This window comes from Condylura cristata, unplaced genomic scaffold, assembly GCF_000260355.1.
Source record: "Condylura cristata isolate star-nosed mole 26May11 unplaced genomic scaffold, ConCri1.0 scaffold00035, whole genome shotgun sequence".
In the NCBI taxonomy this organism is placed as follows: Eukaryota; Metazoa; Chordata; class Mammalia; order Eulipotyphla; family Talpidae; genus Condylura; species Condylura cristata.
In genome coordinates, this window is record NW_004567136.1 from 7363872 (window position 1) to 7383623 (window position 19752).

The window sequence follows — 19752 nt, forward strand, 5'->3', positions numbered from 1 at the left end:
GAGTATTTTGGTCATTTCCATTCTCCGCCTCGCTGGGAGACAGCATGTCCGGTCTGTGTCTCACCACATTCCCTACTGAGACGTTAGCATTACAGGAAAGGGCACGGAGGAACAGCCTACTCATCAGTGTTCACCTGGGGGTGGTTCTGAGTTTGGAATTATTCTTGTAGTCATGCACCTGTGTGCAGGAGGCGAGCCTGAGCCTGACTCTGTGGAGACCCCCACCCCAAATCAATTCTGGTGGCTGCCTTGCTACTGAATCCCTGTAAGCTGGGTGGTTCCTTTCCCTTCACAAAAACAGAATCGTGCAGGGGCTTCTTTGGGGTGAGATTATCTGGACGTTGGTGCCCATCTGTTGTATTCCAACAAGGAGACTCAGTCCCTGGCGACCGAGCCCTTCTGAGTCACACTTCTGAGGAGTGTTGATCAAGATACAGTGCAGAGGCAACTGGTTGTGGAGAATTTCTAGTGCAAGCCTGCTGTGTTACTATAATGTTAATCAGAAGTAACTTATACAAACCTGCATCTCATTTTTTTAAAAACTGCCATAGGATGTCCCTACTTCTGTGATTTAGTGAACATTTATTGACGGGGGTTGTCAGGCACCGTTCCCTCAGGGCTTGGAGTAGCCCCCAACCTCTCCAGTGGGGTTACACTGGAGGAGCAAGGAGCTCCTCCCTTGGGCTCTTCACCCCTTAGCATTCTTTCCCAAGACTGCTGGATCTGATTCACATACCCGACATCAAACGCCCAAGGCTCCCGAGAAACAGACAGGTAGGCTCAGAACCAGAGCTCACAGAACAGCAGAAGATTCAAGTCTAGAACACCTGGCCATCTGCCAAGGCTTGCGGAATTGGGGGTGAAGCTCGGAAGAGCTGAGCCAACATTGGGGCAATGCTCTTTGAGCCCCCTACGTGGGGCCTACAATTTCCAGAAGCAACGTGTTATTTTATTTTAAGATAAAATCAACTCAGATTCATTGAGTGATTATTGTGTCTGATAAATCTGGGTCACATGTGACATGAGGCCCATCTGTGTCTTTCATCCCACAGTCACTTAAAAGTCAAAGTTAGCGTGTGTGCCTAACGCTAAAAGCTTTTGTTAAATATAATATTGCCAGAAATAATAGATGTCCCGGGACGTAAACCTAAAATAACATGAATGTTTCAGTCAAGTAAGCCTTAATGTAAGCTAAAAATAGCCTAAACAGTAGTTTATGTAAACCTCAAATATCCAGGATTCCCAACTAGTTCATCAAATGGTAAATTTATGAGGCACTTAGTTAACATTTGAACATTTTAAACCAGATCAAGCGTGATCTCGCTTCGAGACAAGCTCCAGAAACCCAAGAATCTCACTCTTGGCTGATCTTGCTGACTGGAACATTCCTTAGGGAAGTCCTTCCCTGGGGCTGGCAGGACGAAACCCCAACAGAACACGCAGGGCGGGCACGCAGTGTGGACGCTCACTCAGCTTTTCTTTTGTAAACACAGTTTTGTCTCCTGAGAGACCGGGTTCCCGGGCCAGCAAGCCTGGCAGTGTGGGCGAAGGAGGCTCTTTTATTTTACAACCAACTTGACCGCCGAAGAAAACTTGGAATCAGGCACAAGTGAAACATTCCTCCCTACGTGGCGGGGCCACGCTGCCAGGGCTTGGATCTCCTCCGACTGTGGTTTCCAAATAACATCCTTGTTGTTTGAAAAACCCATCTGGTGGCCGCCCGGAGCTCCCCACCCCCAGACTGTGGAGGCGGCTGGTGTGGGCACCCAGCTGGAAGAACGGCCGTCCCGGGTCCCCGCCCCCGGGCGGCTTCACCCCGCTTGGTGACAGGGCACTCTGGCTGGATCTGCATGTCCTTCTTACACCTTCTCTTTAGATAAGGAACCACTTTTTCGCGAGACATTGCATTTCTGGCTCCTATGGACATGTAGCAGAGCTCACTGAGATGCATCCACTTGAAAACAGAATCACCTGCTTTATTTAAAAATTTCTAATTAAGCTCTAAGTCAAGTATTTTTTTTAAAGATTTATTTATTCATACAGAACTGGGGTACAGGCCAGAGGTGTAGGGACGGTGAGAGGCGTCCCCAGAGACTGAGTGGGGAGCAGAACAGGCAGACCTTTGCACACCACACGTAGCCACATGCGCGCATTGAAATAGAGAAGTTTTATTGAGATAAAGAGCTTGGAGAGGAAATCATTTGACCCCTTAGTAAGCACCCCCTCTGCTGAGGGAGCAGAATGTGTGTGAGCACAACCTCAGCAGCAGGACAGCCAGACAGATCAGCTGGGCTGGTCCCACTCCACAGAGGCTGGCGTGGCTGGGGTGGCGGAGCAAGGGAAGGTGGGCTTCCTTCTGGGAGATACCAGCATTCCGCCACAGTCAGGGGAGCTGGTGAAAGACAACCAGAGACATGTGAAGGAAACCAGAAGAACATGGCTTCCGAGGAGCATTTAGAGCTCTTTTGATAACAACCTCCATTCATATTCATCCCCTCTGAGTGACTCGGGGTCAGGGGTCATGAGTGACGATGTCCCATGATAGTGTCTCAGTCCTCCAATAATACTTTCGAATGAGCGGAAGTGTGTGTGTTTTCTGCTGGGCCGTTTGCAGAGATGGGCAGCACGTGGCCACATGGCACATTGAGCCGCTGTCCTGGCCAGATGGGCCCACGAGCTGGGTCCTCTGACCTGAGTGTTGCGTGTCTCAGCTTGTCCTGCGTGGTCAGCCCCAGGTGGGGACAGCATCCCTGTGTCTGTCACATAGTCAGGTGGGAAGGTGACAGGTGTTGCCTGGCTGGGCCATGTGTCGTGACATGAAAGAAAAGCCATGTTTTTTGATGAATCGGACTTGCCTCTTGTAATGTCACAAATCTTAGATGTCCCCATGCCCCCCAGGATAGCAGCTTCTCTCTTAAATAACACATTCATCATTAACACTAGGCCCTCTGATACGGAAAAGCAAGTCTAATGAGAATTAAAGTATCACAGTTAATAGTTAATAGAAGTTGTTTACTATTCACCTTTTTTAGTGAATGCAATTGATGTCTGTTACTCACTTTTCATTCACTCAGTAAGCCGCTATTTCTCTAAAAGCTCGTGGCTATTGGGAGCTGCTCAGCTATCCCCTTTGATATTTCAGACTTGATTGAGTCCAGCACAGTGTGTTCGAGCCTGGAGCTGGAGATGCGACGCGTGTGTCATGAATGTCCCTCGCTTTTCCCTCCTGCAGTTTGGGGATGAACCACGATGATGATCACTCGTCCTGCGCCGGCAGGTCCCACATCATGTCGGGAGAGTGGGTGAAAGGCCGGAACCCCAGCGACCTCTCCTGGTCCTCCTGCAGTCGAGATGATCTTGAGCACTTCCTCAAGTAAGTCCTGGCATCATTCTGTGCAATCAGGGCAATGGAAGGTACACTTGATCCTTGAGCCACCAGGACTGAACCCCAGATGGACAGGTGGGCCTACGAACTGGCCCCAATCACCCCTCGTGTAGTGGAAACTTTAGGTATAATTTATAGTTGCTCCTTTGGGTTCTGCATCCACAAATTTAACCAACTCCACAATGTCACTGGTTGATTTCATAAATGTAGAACCCACGGGTATAGAGAACCAACTGTATTTACTGAAAAAGAAATCTGTGTGGACCCATGCAATTCAAACCAGTGTTGTTCAAAATGAAATGTATTTCACTTTACCCGGAAGGTCCGTAAAGCAGGCAGGGTGTTTTCATTTGTTCAGACAGAGTGCTGGCCTCCAGCGGCCACTGGATTGTTGTGTGTGTTTGAGCCCAGGAAGGTGTACCAATGTCAGCCTGTGAGCCTGCGGGCATGCCGCTCTTTCCTTCAAGAACCTCGGCAAGAGGCTGGATGTTGTTTGTAGTGCCCTATTACAGGAGTTGACAAATGAAAGTATTCATGTACTCAACCTTCTGATACAGCCTCACTGCAGCTTTTCAGAGATGATCGCAGCATTTCTGGAGAAGCCCACCCTAGTTGAGATCCTGGGCGCAATCACAGAGGGCGCCACCAACCAGCTTCCAGGACAGGAGTCATCAGGAGGGGTACCCAAACCCCGCTCCTGACGGGGCCTCCAAAGGAAGCTCTTTGCTTTATTTGAAATAATACAAAACAACCCTAACTCCTGTTTCTTTTTTCTTTATTCATAGTAACTTTTGCTCTAAGCTACAGTCAAAAAATATGAGTCTGCTTCAAAAGATTTTTTATTGCAAGAAAGCTTGCAGACTTCCCTCCCTCCCCCCAAGAAAAGTGCATGAGTCTGTGGGTGTTACTCCCAGAACCCTCCCTAGGTATCAAGCTCTTGTTGCCTTCAGAGAAAAAGCTCGATATTCAGTCACGTGGGAGGGGCAAGAAGAGAAAAAAAAAGTGCAGTCCCCAGTCTGGTGCCTGGGTCATCTGCTCATACATCATTTGGGGGTGCAGCCTTCTCCATGACTGACAGAACAAAAGACACAGTGCAGCTGGAGGAAGTTGATTTGCCTCTTGGCTGTTTCAGGTCAAAAATCAGCACGTGTTTGCTGGTGACAGACCCCAGGAGCCAGCATGCAGTCCGCCTCCCTCACAAGCTTCCAGGCATGCACTACAGTGCCAATGAGCAATGCCAGATCCTGTTTGGCACCAATGCCACCTTCTGCAAAAACATGGAGGTAAGTGACCTCGGGAGGGCTGGCTCAGAAAGGAGCGTGACCCCCAGCCCCTCTCAGCAGGCCCAGCTTCTGCCAGAAGACCCAGGTTGGCATGCACTTAGCATGCACTCACGCACAGCTTATGGGCACATAAATTAAAGTAAATTGACAGTGCATTTCCCATTAGGAACAATGTTAACGTCGAGATAGTGCAGGAGCTTTTTTAAAGGGCTGAAAAAGAAAGCCTGTCAGCTTAGAGTTCTATACTCGGCAATACTATCTTTCAAAAAATGAAGGGGTAATGGAGTTTTTCTCTTATAGAAAAGCCAAAAGCATTCATTACCAGCAGACCCCAACTGGGAAGGAATATGGTAGGCAGAAAGAAAATGAGACTGAGAGAATGAGGCGCTTAGAAGCAGGAACTAACCAGGAAAATACACAATAATACTCAGATGTCTTTAAAAGGTAACTGACCATTTTAAAAACTGCTTCACTAATAAAAAAGAAAGAGAAGAATATATTTATGGTAGATGCCTTGTGACTGTCCTCGTGTGATAAAAGGAAGGACTTTGCATGTATGATTAAGGATCTTGAGATGGGGAGACTTCTGGATTATCTGGGTAGTCCCAGTATAATCACACGGATCTTGACTAACAGGAAGGCATATCTGAGTGGGTAGTAGGAGATGTGACCACAGAAGCAAGACACTGGAGTGGATACAAGGAAGGGGACACAAGCCAAGAAATGTAGGCAGCGGCTAGAAAGTGGGAAAGAGGGGGACCAGGTTCCTCCTCTGAACTTCCAGGAGCCAGTCCTGCTAAAATCTCTACTGTTGTCTGGCAAGAGTAATTTTTGACTTCTGAGCATTATAGGACAATACATCGGTGCTGCCTCAAGCCAATTATAGTAATTTACTACAGCAGCAACAGGAAATTCAGACAGATTTGCCATAGGAAAGTAAAATAGTTGTAGGTTTATGACACATGTAAGAATCAAATGTGTGAAGACCACACAGAAGCCCACAAGGGAGGACTTGACTCTTAAGGTTTTGATCCCAGATTTGAAGTTGAATAATTTCACATTAAGTTAACAATGTAAAATATTAACTTAAAATCAACCAAAAAGAATACAACAGAGTTGTAGTCTCTGTTCTGGCATAACTAGTTAAAGCACAGCGTTATGAAGCTGTCCCACGAGTTCGATGCCCAGCCAAGGAGGTGACCCACAGGGCGCAGCAGACCTCTCCTGTCCACTGGCTGCTCCCCTCAGCAGTGTGCTTCGTCCATCTGCCTGTTCTGCTCCCCACTCTGTCTCTGGTAGATTTTTCTCACCCACCCCACACCTCTGCAGTTCTTGTATACATAAATAAACAAATCTTTTTTTAAAAGAATACAACAGTTACAGCTAATAAACCAGCAAAGGGAACAAAACTGGTTGTACATAGTTTACCCCAATGATCTCTTAGACACATTAGGAACTGAGCGTGTAGGGATGGATTTCTACTCCATTATACTAGTTATTTCTACTCCATTATACTAAGAAACTAAAGCCACTCATATTTTATTATGGTTTCATGATATATCCCACTTAGATGCTGGTCCCCTTGAGGTCCCCATGACCAGTCCTGTCTCCAAATGGATGGCAGTGGTGAGGGGCTGGTCTTTACGCCTTGTCCAGTTCTTTAAGCCACTAATCCCACCAGTAATGTGAGGACACTCCGACTTGTCTCCCATTATTTCAGAGGGAATTGTGATGCAGGGTGCTCACCAGAATTCTCCAAAATATCGTTTCACCCCTTTTAGTAAGGAAAAAAAAAAATCCCTACTTATTAAGCACTGTGAAAAAGAAAGGAAAGTTTTGTAGCCAGAAGTTTGGGAAATGAACGCTGTGGAAGCATTACAATGCCAGAAATCTGGAGGGATCTTTTCTCTTAGAAACCACATTCATGCATGGCAGTTGGAAATGCTGCCATGTTCCCAAGCCCTGGGCTCCCCCAAGGACGGTTGACGATGAGAATTTCACTGGCAAGCCCTTGGGCGGGCTTCCTGTGCAGACCCTGCGGGGGTAGCTTGGAAACACACCTAAACATTAATGAGGCAAGTGGGTGTGTGTGAATCCTTTGTCTTAAAATTTCTAGGACTTGAAACCTATTACAGAAAAGAAAATAAAAATGAAATATAGCAGAGGTTGGACACCACCGAGGGAATAAAACTGTGAAACACACCAGCGGTCAGGAGTTGGACATTTTCTTTTTCTGAAATCCAGACCATAAAACTAAGAGGGAAAGGAACTGGGTAGGTTGTACTTTGAGAAAAATACTAACCGCTGACAACTGGCAGATAGAGTTTTCTTTTTCCCTGCTGCCTCTTTTGATGAGTCAAAGCTTCTCCCTGGTGAATGGTAGAGCTCCCCGGCTTCAGGGAGCTGTGCTTCTCAGGGCTGCATCTTGGTAATGTGCAAGTCAGGGCTTCTTACCCAGAGCCCGTGGCTAGCATTCAGGCATGTGAACAGGATCAGAAAGAGGTGTCAACTTTAGTTCTCTCCAACCTGTATGTGAAGTGATGGCCTTCGATTATGAATGTGTCAGCCCCAGCCATGTTAGCGGGACCTAACTATAACTGTCACTTGATGAGGAACCACAGAATCTTCCTACTGAGGGGCCATTTGTAGCAGATAGCTGAAAATATCGCTTACACACATCAGTTGTTCAAAATGACAGTGGTCATTAGTTCCAGGGCCAGACCTTGCTATGTACAATGTGCAGATAAAAAAACAAGCACATATGCTATTATGTCTCTTTATTTTGTAGTTTGAATTATATTTGACTTTTTTTTTTTGCTTCCTTGGTAATCATATAGATTTTACAACCTTGCCCTGACAAATATTATTCAAATGAGGGGTTCATACTTACAGGGGTGCTAGGGGGTGGCAGCCAGTGTCAGTCTCCAAAGCAAAGCACCGATTGTCCTGAGCTATTCCTCTTACTCAGCTTTTCAAGCTCTTATTCAGAATTTCAAATACAGCACTTCCTGTGCTTGACTTCATCTGTGTTCTTTCTCAGCATTCACAACGCAGAGACCTTTAAAGCCCCGTCACAACTAAAGACCATTTCCTCACTCACAGGTGTAGGGTAAATAACTTCAGAGAAACATGGCTACAGTTCTTAGGGAGCAGCCCAACTTCTGATGCTAACCAGGTCTCTGCTCACTTAGACATTTGCATCCCTGAGAACCAAAGAGAATCAAAGTGCAGCCCGTTTTCATTTCCAGGGCTCTGGAGATCCCCACAGCATCACCACTGCATCTGTCATGTCTGTCTGCAGAATGCTGGTATTGTACGTCTCAAAGCCATCTGTGGAAATATGAACTACCCCCAAAAAATTGGCCTCGATAGTTGGCATTGGTTGTAGAAGTTACTGGCAAATATAGCTGTCTCCTCTTTTAGCCAATGCGATGTTTTTAATTCAATAAAGCATTTCAAGAAAGTCCAAACATAAAAGTTCTAAACATTGGGTGGTAAATATTTATTCGAAAGGGGAAATGAACTTTAAGCAATTAGCCCAGTCTCTTTTTTTATGCTTACAAGTTCCTGCTGTCTCCATCAGCACCCTGGCTATTTAACAGGCCTTACAGCTGAGATTCTGCCAGGAGAAACAGACGGTGAGAAGGTCGGGAGTAGGTATTGTCAGCTGAAAGGAAGAGTGTGGTGTTGCTACTGGTGACAGAGCTGAAGGAGAGTAGTGAGTGCCCAGAGCCTCACCAAGCCGCCATCCTTCCTGACGAGAAAGGGACATGTTCCCCGTCCCCCCTCCCACCCCATCCCATGCCAGGAGATGATCTGTTGAGAGAGGCTATGTACAGATCCCTCACTCCTTTACTCTACCTGCTTCTTGGCGTCATTCTGCCATCTTTGTTCTGAAGCCCATCTTAGCTGCCCATGTGGAAGGAGAGGGCGTGCTAGAAAGTGATGCCCATCAGCCTTCTAGTGGGCATGTGTGTGGGTGTCTGCATGTCACGGCCTTGCCAGGGTCTCAGATATGTTGTGCTAGCTTTTTCTTTTTTTAAGCATTAAGCACAGAATTGGAAGCCAACAGTCTCAGGAAGAGGATGGTTGCAGACATCGCAGAGCGAGTTACGTGCCTTCTTCTCTGCCCAGATTTCACTTCTTTGCTCTGCTCCGTGCTCCTGGCATTTCAGTGCATGAGGGCAGGGTTAAGCCCTCTGCGCATGGCCACATTCTGCCTCTACCTCTGGAGCAACTTAGATAGATGACCTATTACTTAGTTGTATTTCTGCGACTTAAAAAGGCCTACACTCTGTCTTCTATGCTGCTAAGTAGGACAAGTACTTGTCCTTAGATGTGATGGGTTGTTATGAGAATGAGAGCACCTGGCATGTGGAGGGCACAAATATGCGAATTAGCATCACTTCTCCCGGACCCTGTGGACGGGGAGACAATGCCTACGTGACAGTCTCACTACGTGACAGTCTCATTGGCGATGTTCCTCTGCTGCATCTGTTCCGGCCCTGCCCTCCCCTTGCTCCTGGTACCACCACGGTCCAGCATCCACTCTTAGTGCTGCACTCTCTCCCCCACCCCCTTCTTCCTCTCCCTCCCCCTCCTCTCCCTCTCCCTCCCCCAGCCCCCAAGCCTGAAAGCCACTTTCTGTCTTTTCCCGAGTCCCCAGAGAATCTCATGCACAGCCTGGTAGATGGGATCTCCGAGGGTCCAGGAAGCTCCTCGTGTCAGATTTCCGCCTTGGCCCAAAAGTCCCCTTCTCTCCAGTGTCAAGTCAAACCCTGGCATGGGCCACTGGAATCTCCTCCAGGGGGTTCAGAAGATTGTGTAGCCCACCCCAGGTCTTTGGCATGAGAATCTCTAGGACCTGGCTTCTAGGGATTTGTCTTTTCATCACCTTCCCCAGGAAGGCTCATGTCTGCCCTCTTGGGAACCGCTGATCTGCACGAGACTTGCCCCTTCAATGCCAGCAAGGCTGGCCAGAGCAGGCCTCGGCCCTGCCCCACACGGACGACGAGGCTTTGCAGTAGGCATAGGGTGGGTGCCAGTGGAACGCCGTCTTCCTGTCTCAGACTCGGCTTCCTCCGGCGTTGCAGGCCTGTCAGAGCTGTTGGACTTTAGCAGCAGATAGTCATGATTTTCCAGAAGTGTTCACGAGTTTGCAGTAGGCTGCCTCAGAACGCTCCAGACTTTGCAAGTTGTGCGTTACCCTTCTCTTCGCTCCCCGAGGCTCACTCCGGGCCAGCTGAGCGCCTGGGCCTGTCTCGCCCACTAGCACCCAGTCCAGCCCAGCAGGGGACGCTCTCTGCCACCTGTGGGGACATGAAGGAGAGGCCCCGCCTAGGACGTAGGGAACCGTCCAGACGTGGAACTGGCCTGCTGGCGTGGGGGAAAGGCTTCAAGCTGCAGGAATATTTGTGGAAAATTTGGATTAGTAACTTTTTCATCTGGTTCTTAGCATTTTACATTATCTCCCTTAAGCTTGTGTTACCAGTCACACATTTCTGAGGGGTTTTATGTAACCATCCCCCCCAGATTGTCTTGAGTCAGAACTGCTCTCCAAACACTTTCGTGCACGTGTGGTGAGGAAAAGGACAAAAAAAATAAAAAACCCAAAGGACTTAGAAGGGACACCGCCAGCCAGAGAAAAAAAATGAAAAAATTGGCAAAGCCTGAAGGGATGAACAGTGGTGTCTGCGTTCTGTGGATCTCAAACCTTCGGGGTTTCCACACACTTCCGGGAAGTAAGTGGGGTGTGAGGCAGCGTAAGGGACTCAGGCACGATGTCCTCGACCGTCCCCACAAGGGGCAGGTGCTAGGCCAGGGGGCTCTTCCTCGCCTGGTCTTTGCTCAGGACCTCTGGCTTCCACTGCTGGTTACAGTAACGCTGGGGCTCTGGCACCCCTACCCCTGACTTGACTGGAGCAGCTGCCCCTTTGCCTGTTTTCACACCGTTGTGGTGCACAGTATCGCAGTGAGCCGAAGCTGCTGCTGCTGGCCGGGCTCTCAAATAGCATGTAGCAGGCTGAGGTGCGAGCCTCGCGTTCTGCTGCTTGTAGAAAACTGGTGAGCCCGGCCTGGCTGATGCGGTGCTTGCAGGGCCTGTGTTTGGGGAGTGGGGGGTGGGGGGGCCTGCCAACAGGAGACTGTTAAGCAGGGTAACCAGTACTTAAGACTGCTGAGGTCAGGACAGGTCCGGCCCTTAATTCCATTTCCTCATCAGCAAAAATGTGAAGGGTGATCGTCTCTGTAGTTTCTGTCTCCCATGGTTAGTGCAAGTGGTCACGAGACAGTTCTGATTCAGGGCCCAAGGCTGCAGGGAGGCTCCACAGAAAAGGGGGGGGGGGTGTCAAATAAAGGGAGAAGATGGGTCCTGGGGCTTTTCAATAGGTCCTAAAGGCAGTGATGGATGGGTCCCGCCGAAATCTGTGCTTCCAAAGGGTTTTGCAGAAGTGTTGAACCAGAAAGAGATTACAGTCTGTGCAAAAAGATGGCAGTTGTCCAGATAAGAAAGAAAGAGTTCTTAGTGTGGCAGTAACTTCGAGGGTGAAAAGACAGCGTTCACTCTGGAAACGGCACATTGCCATATTTAAATTCACCTAATCGTTAGCAAGCATGTGTTGTGGGTACTAGGTAATGACAGCCGAGAACGTCCTGAGCCCCGGACTCTTGCTAATCAGGGTGATTCTTGAACTTTATTTTGTTATTGGAATAGGCAATATATGTGCAAGATAAAAAAGTCTAAAATGAAACCATTCATGTGTTTCTTTTTTAGGGATAGATTTTAGCACAGTGTTACACAACCTGTTCCTCTTTATAGTTGTATGACTGTAGCTTTATAAAATATTTTAATGCACTAACCATATGCTTCTTCACATTTCTACTGGCAATTATTTCATGTTTTTTCCCCATATGATCATCAGAACATACTTGTTTAGTTCCAAATCATGTTGGTATTTTAAATTTAATTATAGATTAGATTAACTTGGGGAAATATCTGCTTTCATACTTCTGACTCTGTTTCTTAAATCTATTCAAGATGTCTTTTCTTCCTACTTCCTGGGGAATTTGGAAGTTTTCTCTTGATCAATCTTAGAAGTTTCTTAGTATGTCTATCCTACAGAATATTTTGTTCCTGTTTTAATGGGGTCTTTGATTCCCTTATATCTTTGAGTGTGGTTGTAGTTTGCGTTTAATAAAAAGCTTTGATTTCTATGTGTCACTTTATACCCAGTCACTTATTGAATCCTTTTAGAGGTATTAGTAATTTTTCAGTGGAGTCATTTGAGCTTTCTAGTTATATAATTCCTACTATCCTTTAATTCTCTCTCTTCCCTAAAATAATAAGTTGAGATAATAACAGACATTCCTTTCTTCTTCCTGACTTTGTTGACAATGTTTCTGTTTCCTCATGAAACGGATATTTTATCAAGCTAAGGAAGTATCTACTTATTTCTATTTTATTTTGTTAAGGGTTTTAGTGAGAATTTGTGATTGAGTTTTATTAATGTGTTTTCAGCATTATGGAGAGGACTGAATGAATTCTGTCTTTTGAGTTATTAACATGTTGAAATATATTAGCAGCTTTTCTAATATGAAATGATGTTTGCATTCTTGGCGTATACCTGGCCTGGCTGTTATGTATTATTTGAATGCTCTAGTAAATTTCATTTAGGATTTTCACAACGGTATTCAGAAGTGAATCTGGTATGAGTTTTTTTCCTTGCCTGTGCTTAGCTTGATTGGTTTGGAATCAATGTTATGTTAGCTAATGTAAAAAACAGAAGAAACCTCCTATTTCTTTTCATGTTCTTCAGTAGTTTAAATACATTTGTTTATGTGTTCCTTAAAGGTTAAGTAGAAACCTCTGTGAAAAAATTATCACTAAGAGACCACCAGGACCCAAGGGTTTCAGAAAGAGTGACTCAGGACAAGGTCATAGACGTCTTTGTTAACCTACATGCATTTTTAGTCTTTCCTGGACAATGGATTTATTAACATACACAGTTTTAGAAATTAATTCATCTCAAGATTGTGTACTTCAACCTTTAAGCTAATAGCCATAAATTTCAGAGTGATCATTTCATAGTAAGTCACTTACTTAGCTTACTTTGTAGAATGATCACTTTTCTCTACATTTTGCTTATTTTCTTCTTTCTGTTATTCATGCCCCTTTTTCTTGTATAGACTAGCAAGTAGTTTATCCAGTTTATTTTTCCCAGTGAGCCAACTTTCATATTTTTCTGTAGTTTTATTAATGCACATTGTAAAGCTTATTAATTTAGACCCTCTTCTTGTAAACTTATATTGTTTTTCAAACTTCTTTAAATGTCATGATTCATTTTCTTCTTTGTCTGTCAATGTGAGTTTTGGGGACTCTGGGCAGTCCTCCCCTCAACACATGTCATGACATTCAGTGTCTTCATTGTTTCCCTCATAGTTTGCACCTTTTTTTATGATTTTTCCCTTTGATCTAAAAGTTGCTTTAAAGAGTTTTTTATTTTTCTCCATTTACAAAGTCAATTCCTAAGTTGTTTGTTGTTGCTGTTATTTTTCTCATCTCACTGTTGATCTATCTGGATTTTATTGGGGTCAATTTTTATAACAATTATATTATATGACCTTAAAAGATATCTTTATATCAGGGTATAGTGTTCAATTGTATCCAGCTTATTACATTATCTAGACCTTTTGTATCCTTGTATTTTGATTCATTACTGGATATTTATCCATTTATTTTGTCCTGGGTTGAGAAATATGAATGAAGCCTTCTACAACTTCTTTTTGTTGTTTTCCCTTACACAACGGTCTCGTTATGCCTTTCTCACTCCCTTCCTTTTTCTTTCTTTCATTAAAGAGTTTTGCTTACCTAAAATTGTACAAATCACATTTAAAGCTCGATTCATCTTTATAAAGCAGACCCACCGTGCTGCCACCCCATGGCCCAAGAATGAGGATATGAGGGACCTTCCAGGCCACTAGCCTGGCCCAGCTCACTGCCCCTGACCTCCACAAATATCTACCTCCTTGTTAGAAAAGTGGGAAAACAAAACCCCATTCTGCCTGCTCCCCGTGGCTCCATGAGCCTCACGATGACAGATGTCCGAGCACCTTGTCTCTGGTGCAGCACAGCACAATGCCAGCTCTCTCGCTGCAAGGCCTCGTGGTGACACGCACTAGCACAGCCGTGTGTGTCCTTTGTTTGGGCACATGAGTAACGCTGTGGCCAAGCTGAGGTCAATGTCTATTTTAATTTATATTATCTATTTACATTATTGTTTATCTTAAAGCAATGTTTACTCCCCCCACCCCCACTTCACCCATAACCCACTATTCTGGCTCCTCACACTATCCGTTTCTCATATTTGCTTTGAACTTCATATAAATGGAATTACATAATGTCCAATTGTTCTAGCATAACAGAATTCATGTGTGATCTCTGCTGATGGCCATTGTTTAGATTGTTTTCATCTCTGGGACTGATGCAAATACTGTTGCTACGGACACTCTTGACAGTCTTTTCAGCAGACACATACATTTCTGGTTGACAACACACCTCGAATTGGAACTTTTGAGTATTAGACTATACATGTTTTAAGTTCAGTAAGTATTACCAAAGAGTGCTCCAATGTTGCTGAACCGAGTTAGAACCTCATCATTAGTTTACGAGCATTCTTACTCCACCATGTCCTTGTCAACACTTAGTATTTTCCACCTCTTTTGTTCTAGCTATTCTGGCAGGTATGTGGACGGACCTGGTGGTGATTTTCCTTTGCTTTGGATGAATAAAACTGAACGCTATGCTTATAATGTTCCTGTGTTTATTGGCAAGTCTTTGTGTAGATGTCTTTGACTGTGAAGTGGACAAGTCTTTTACCACCCATGTTTCTACTGAGTCTTTTTCTGGTGGAATTTTTGGTTTTTAGAAACATATTTTGAATACAGATCTTCTCTTGGTTATGTGCAGCACAAATCACTTCACATGTGTTGAAAATATCTTTCGATTTTTTAGCTATCTTTTGATAAGCAGAAGTTCTTCATTTTAATGCAGGTGAATTCATTAATTTTTAACTTGATGGTGGTATTTTTTGTGTTCTAAGAAATCTTTGCCTAGGCTCTTTCTCCTTTTCCTTGAAGTGATATAGAAGAGTTGAATGAGACAGCACTGTCTGTACAGTACATAACCCTTCACACTCCCTTCTTCCTCTCTCTCCTGATGGGTCACAAAGTCTTCGAATCCCAAGTGCCCCAACCCCATAAACTCACCTCCTGGGTCAGCCTTGTCTCATGAACACGTGTCCACACACTCACACCACACTCTCCAAATGTTCTTGGGTCAGAGTGCACGGAATCAAACACTTGATGAGGTGCAGCCTGTCTTTATAGCTCCAGCTGGAGTGGCGCTCAGGACTCTCGTGTAACTGCTGCTAAGAGGCGGGCGATAATGGGAACGTGGCAGCTTTTCTGAACCTGCATGCGCGTTATTCCATGTGCATCATCAGCGTCCTTGAGGACACAGAGCAGCTCTGACACACTTGAAAAGTGCAGAAGAGCCCTGAGCTTTTCCTAGCTCTTGGGAAAGCCTTTCCTGCTCTGCTTCCCTTCCCCTTGCTGTCTTTCTTTTGGTTCCTCCCGCCTCTAAAAGCTTTCTGACTTCAGGCAGCACAGTTGCACGTCTATTTTCTGCAGATGTTTGAGATTATTTGGAACAGCAGGCATCGAAACTGATCATGGAACACCCTTTGCAGCCCCCACAGTGATGGGCTGGAGCTGCACTACAGGGCTCCTTGACCCTCAGCTGTCCAGAAGTGCCCCTGCCCCAGGCCCCTGGCCACACCCTGCAGGGCCCTGCCTCAGCCCAGGCCTCACCGTGATTGAGTTTGGCATCTTGGAAATACTGCATCTTTAAAAGAGCCTTAAGTACATCTGTTCTCAATTTTCAGACCACGAGGTGAGGATTTGGGTGCAAGTAGTTTATCTGGGATGAGATCCCAGGAAGCACTGTGAGGGGGCAGGAAAGTGGGAGCAGAGGTCGGGGAGGAGAGTCAGAAGGTGCACTGGTGGGCAGGTGGCCACGCGGGCATCGGGCCTTCCCACCTGCAAGGGGGACTGGGAGTATCCAGTTCTCACCCCTTGTGGCCCGAGTCACCCCCAGGAGGCAGGCTTGGAGAGCACTGGCTGCTGCCTGCCCGGGCCCTGCAGGAGAGACTGGAGCAGAGGCAGGACACTGGCCACGGAGGCTTCAGTTATTCCGAGAAGTTGGCTCACCCTCAGCGCTTTGCCTTGTGACTGCAAATGGGAGCTCTGTGTTTAAATGCCTGCTTGTAGTGGAGTCAGTTGAATCGTGTGTTTGTGCACATTAGGAGATTCTGTAGACAAAGTGCCCCAAGAAATGACACACGGCTCAGCTGAACAGAGAAACAGGTGACACAGGAAGAACTGAAATCACACTTCACCCTTGAGGACCGAGCTCCCCTGGGCCCTTGCCTGTTGGACGCGGGGGTGAAGCGCTCCGCCTGTGTGCTCTGTGTGACCAGTGTCACACCTGCCCGCAGTAATCAGAAGCTGCTTGTTTGGTCGTGGCTCGTGGCTCGTGGCTCCCGGCCTGCATCCTGCATCTGCCCCCTTTTAGGCCCTGGGAAGCTAAGCTGCTAAACAGAGTCCCTGGGAGATAAGCCCTCCCAGGAGTGATTGCCCTGAATTTTTTTGCATAAAATGAGTCTGTTGAAATGATATAAAACCCCCTTGTTTTTTGGGTTTTTTTTTTTTTTGACATCCATTCATGAGCACCCTTCCTCATGACCTAAATCCCAAATTCAGCGTGGTCCCGGGGCCGCGCCCTCTGGCCTCCACTGTGGCCAGCATGTCTCCCCACACTCACCTGCCCCCCTTGCCTGCAGCATCTCATGTGTGCCGGACTGTGGTGCCTGGTGGAAGGAGACACGTCCTGCAAGACCAAGCTGGACCCACCCCTGGATGGCACGGAGTGTGGTGCAGACAAGGTACGCTCAGCCACCACGTTTGCTGGGCGGCAGCCGCTTCTCCAGAAAGGCCACCCGCACTGTCCTCAGGAACCTGGAGCTGCCCCCAGCCGGTCCCACAGATGCCCCCAGGGCCCTCCCCAGGCACTCCGGGGAGCATTGCATTGGCATTAAGGGGTTGGCAGCCTCTTGGGGCTCTTGTTAGCCATGTGGACTCTTTCACCGGGAAATTTAGAAACCCCCCCCCCCGTGAAGCACCCCGGGGGGTGGGGAGGGGGCGGGAGGTTGAGGCCAAGGCAAAGTCAAAGCCCAGGGGGTGCCGCAGGCGTCAGGTCAGCAACTGGGCGCTGCTCCTGGAGTTAGCAAGCTCGCGCCCACGTTGCCGATGGCAGGGAATCCTTTGGTGCTGTGGTGTTTTTCTCGGGTGGCTGAGCGGTTGGCTTCCTCCCACCGTGCCCTGACCTCTCCCCTGCCTGGCATTGCAGTGGTGCCGCACCGGGGAGTGTGTCAGCAAGACGCCCCTTCCGGAGCACGTAGACGGAGACTGGAGCCCGTGGGGTGCCTGGAGCATGTGCAGCCGGACCTGCGGGACTGGGGCCCGCTTCCGGCAGAGGAAATGCGACAACCCCCCGTAAGTCACCTCCACCTGGCATTTCCCAGGCCCCATATTGGGGCTCCACCCTGCAGCTCTCACTGCCTGGCCAAAGCACGGGCTGTCTCCCGCTGAGAACTTGAGCCAGGGGACATGAACTTGGACCAAGGGCCTGGGCTGCCAGAGCTTTGCGGGTGCCTGGCGGCAGCTCAGCCCCAGCCAGCCCCCGCTGGGAAGGCAGTGGTCTGGCCTGCGGAGGCGTGGCTCCTCTCCCTGGCCTGGGCGTGGCAGGGAGGTTTCCCAAGGACAGCCGGACACTCCCTCCTGGCTGCTTCCCCCACTTACTTAACTGAGGTCATCCCAGGGAAGCCTGCGAGCCTTCAGGAGAGAGGCTGACCTGCTTCGGGAACCGCCTGCCTGTTGAGTCACAGAGCATCTGTGGGTTTGGCTGTCCAGATACATTTCACCTGTCCTCTTCAAAGGACAGACGTCTGACAGCAAGTCTTTTTTTTTTGGTGTTTGTTTTGTTTTTTCCCTTCCAGCTTCCTTTTCCCGACACTGATGAGCCCTGGCCCCTCGCACGTTGGCTCACGCAGACTCAGGGCTGTATTTTGGGCTCAATTATCGTTCACCTCAGGTGGTTTTCTTCTCTCGGAATTTCCCATTTTTAATATTTCTTTTAGTGATCTGTCTTGTTTTCTGGCAGCTGCATCACACTGATTCTGAAAACGAGCAGGTTATCGATTCTGACTACAAAGGGGTGGTTTTAAGTCCATAGTGATGAACCATCTTGAGGTCCTGGCTCTAGCACAGGCTCTGTGGGTGGGAGATGGGAGTTGCTCTTTGACTCTCTCCAGGGGATTCCAGAGGTCATCAGCAAGGCTGAAGCCTCTGGGGTCCAGGAAAGCTCACCCTCAGGGTTTAGTCAATGCTGAAAGGATTAGCATTGTGTACCGTCTTATTAAATGTCCCTGCAGAGCCTCTGACACATAGTAGGTGAACATGTCGTATTTTAGGGGAGACTTAATGAAATGCAAGGCAGTACATTCGGATTCCCCAGAGAAACAAGCTGCAAAACACATCTAGATGCAGCTGGTGCTCACTGTGATGGTGACTGTTCTGGGAACTCCTCAATGATGTCCAGCAAAAGCACATCCTAGAATAATGTGGTTTCGTTCATTGTCAGCTGGGATTGCTTTTACCCATCAAAGTTGCAACATAGTAGTGTAAGAAGTGGCATTATCCTAGGACCCATTGTGTGGCCTATAGATATGTGGATTTTTACGTTGAGGGTTTGGCTGACATGATGCGAAAACTGAGAAGCTCCCCGGTCCACCATTCGCAAACAGACCTAGGAAGCCAGTGGTCTCATTCAGCCCTGGACTGAAGGCCTGAGAGCCAGTGTCAACACTGGTATCAATCCTAGTCCCAGGTCAAAAGATGTGAGATGTCCTGGCGAGGAGGACTGAGACAGTGAGGCCAGAGAGAAAAGGCGAATGCCTCCTTCCTCTGTGGTTCTATCCAGGGCTCCAGTGGCTTGGAGGATGCCCGGCAGGATGGGGGCAGCTCTCCATGCTGATCTCCAGAAACACCCTTGCAGATGCACCCAGATAGAATGTTTAACCTGGACTCCCTGTGGGCGCCGGTAACACCTGGCATTTGCCATTACAGATGGGTAGATGATTCGCAAGCGTTTGTAACTAAATGCTGAGACAAGAACAGAGATCGTTTTCCCTTCCAGCGTGCCGACTGCCTGGGAGCCTCCTTGCAATCCCAGTGACCCTCAACATGCACCTAATATCATTGTCCCCCCCCCAAAATTAGCATATTTTATATCAAGAAGGGGGGTCACCAGTAGGTCCCTGCCCTTGTTTCATTTCATCTTGCTGAGGCCTCAAAGCTATGACAGGCCTGGAGGTGGGGTCCAGGCTCCCCTGTGCCTGAGGGCCATCTTCACTCAAGCCCACCCTGCACCAGAGAGGTCCTAGCTCATTGCTAGCGCACTTCACAGCAGCGCGCTCCAAAATATCACCCCACTTGATTTATCCCAAGTGAGAGAAACCATATTTTTGCCCCCGCGATATTGCCTGTTTGGTAGCCTGTCCAGTCTTTCGCAATAACAGCGTGATCCTGACTCCTGTTCTGAAAAGAAGCCACATGCTCTTCTTCCCAAGTAGGTCTCTACCGGGTCCCCCGCCTCCCCAGAGCTGCCTCCCGTGTCTGGGAAGGGCAGGCTGGGCAGACGGTGGGCAGGTGGGTGGCAGCCGGTGCTGCCGCTGACTCGGGATGCAGACAGGGCTTCAGAAGTACAGGGTCAGCCCGCTTTTGCAAATGGGCCAATGCAGTGATTGTAACAAAGCACAGCTGATCAGGGCCCTGGAGCCAAGTTCTGACCAAAACAACGTCCTGTCCCAGGCTCACTTCTTAAATCACCAGGCTCGCTGCCTCGAGATTTCACAAGGAAGGCCAAATCCCACTGCTTGTACATCTCAGACTTGGAAGGCTCCCACAGCC

General features: G+C 47.7%; 1 protein-coding gene across 1 annotated transcript in view; it reads left to right on the plus strand.

The window, feature by feature from the left end:
• Positions 1-19752, plus strand: part of ADAMTS17 (ADAM metallopeptidase with thrombospondin type 1 motif, 17) — a 195371-nt gene that overhangs the window by 103475 nt on the left and 72144 nt on the right. Inside the window, exons 9-12 of the mRNA XM_004692959.1 lie at positions 3233-3373; positions 4518-4668; positions 16566-16667; positions 17132-17277. Coding sequence (XP_004693016.1) covers positions 3233-3373; positions 4518-4668; positions 16566-16667; positions 17132-17277 — 540 coding nt within the window. The remainder of the gene's footprint in view (positions 1-3232; positions 3374-4517; positions 4669-16565; positions 16668-17131; positions 17278-19752) is intronic.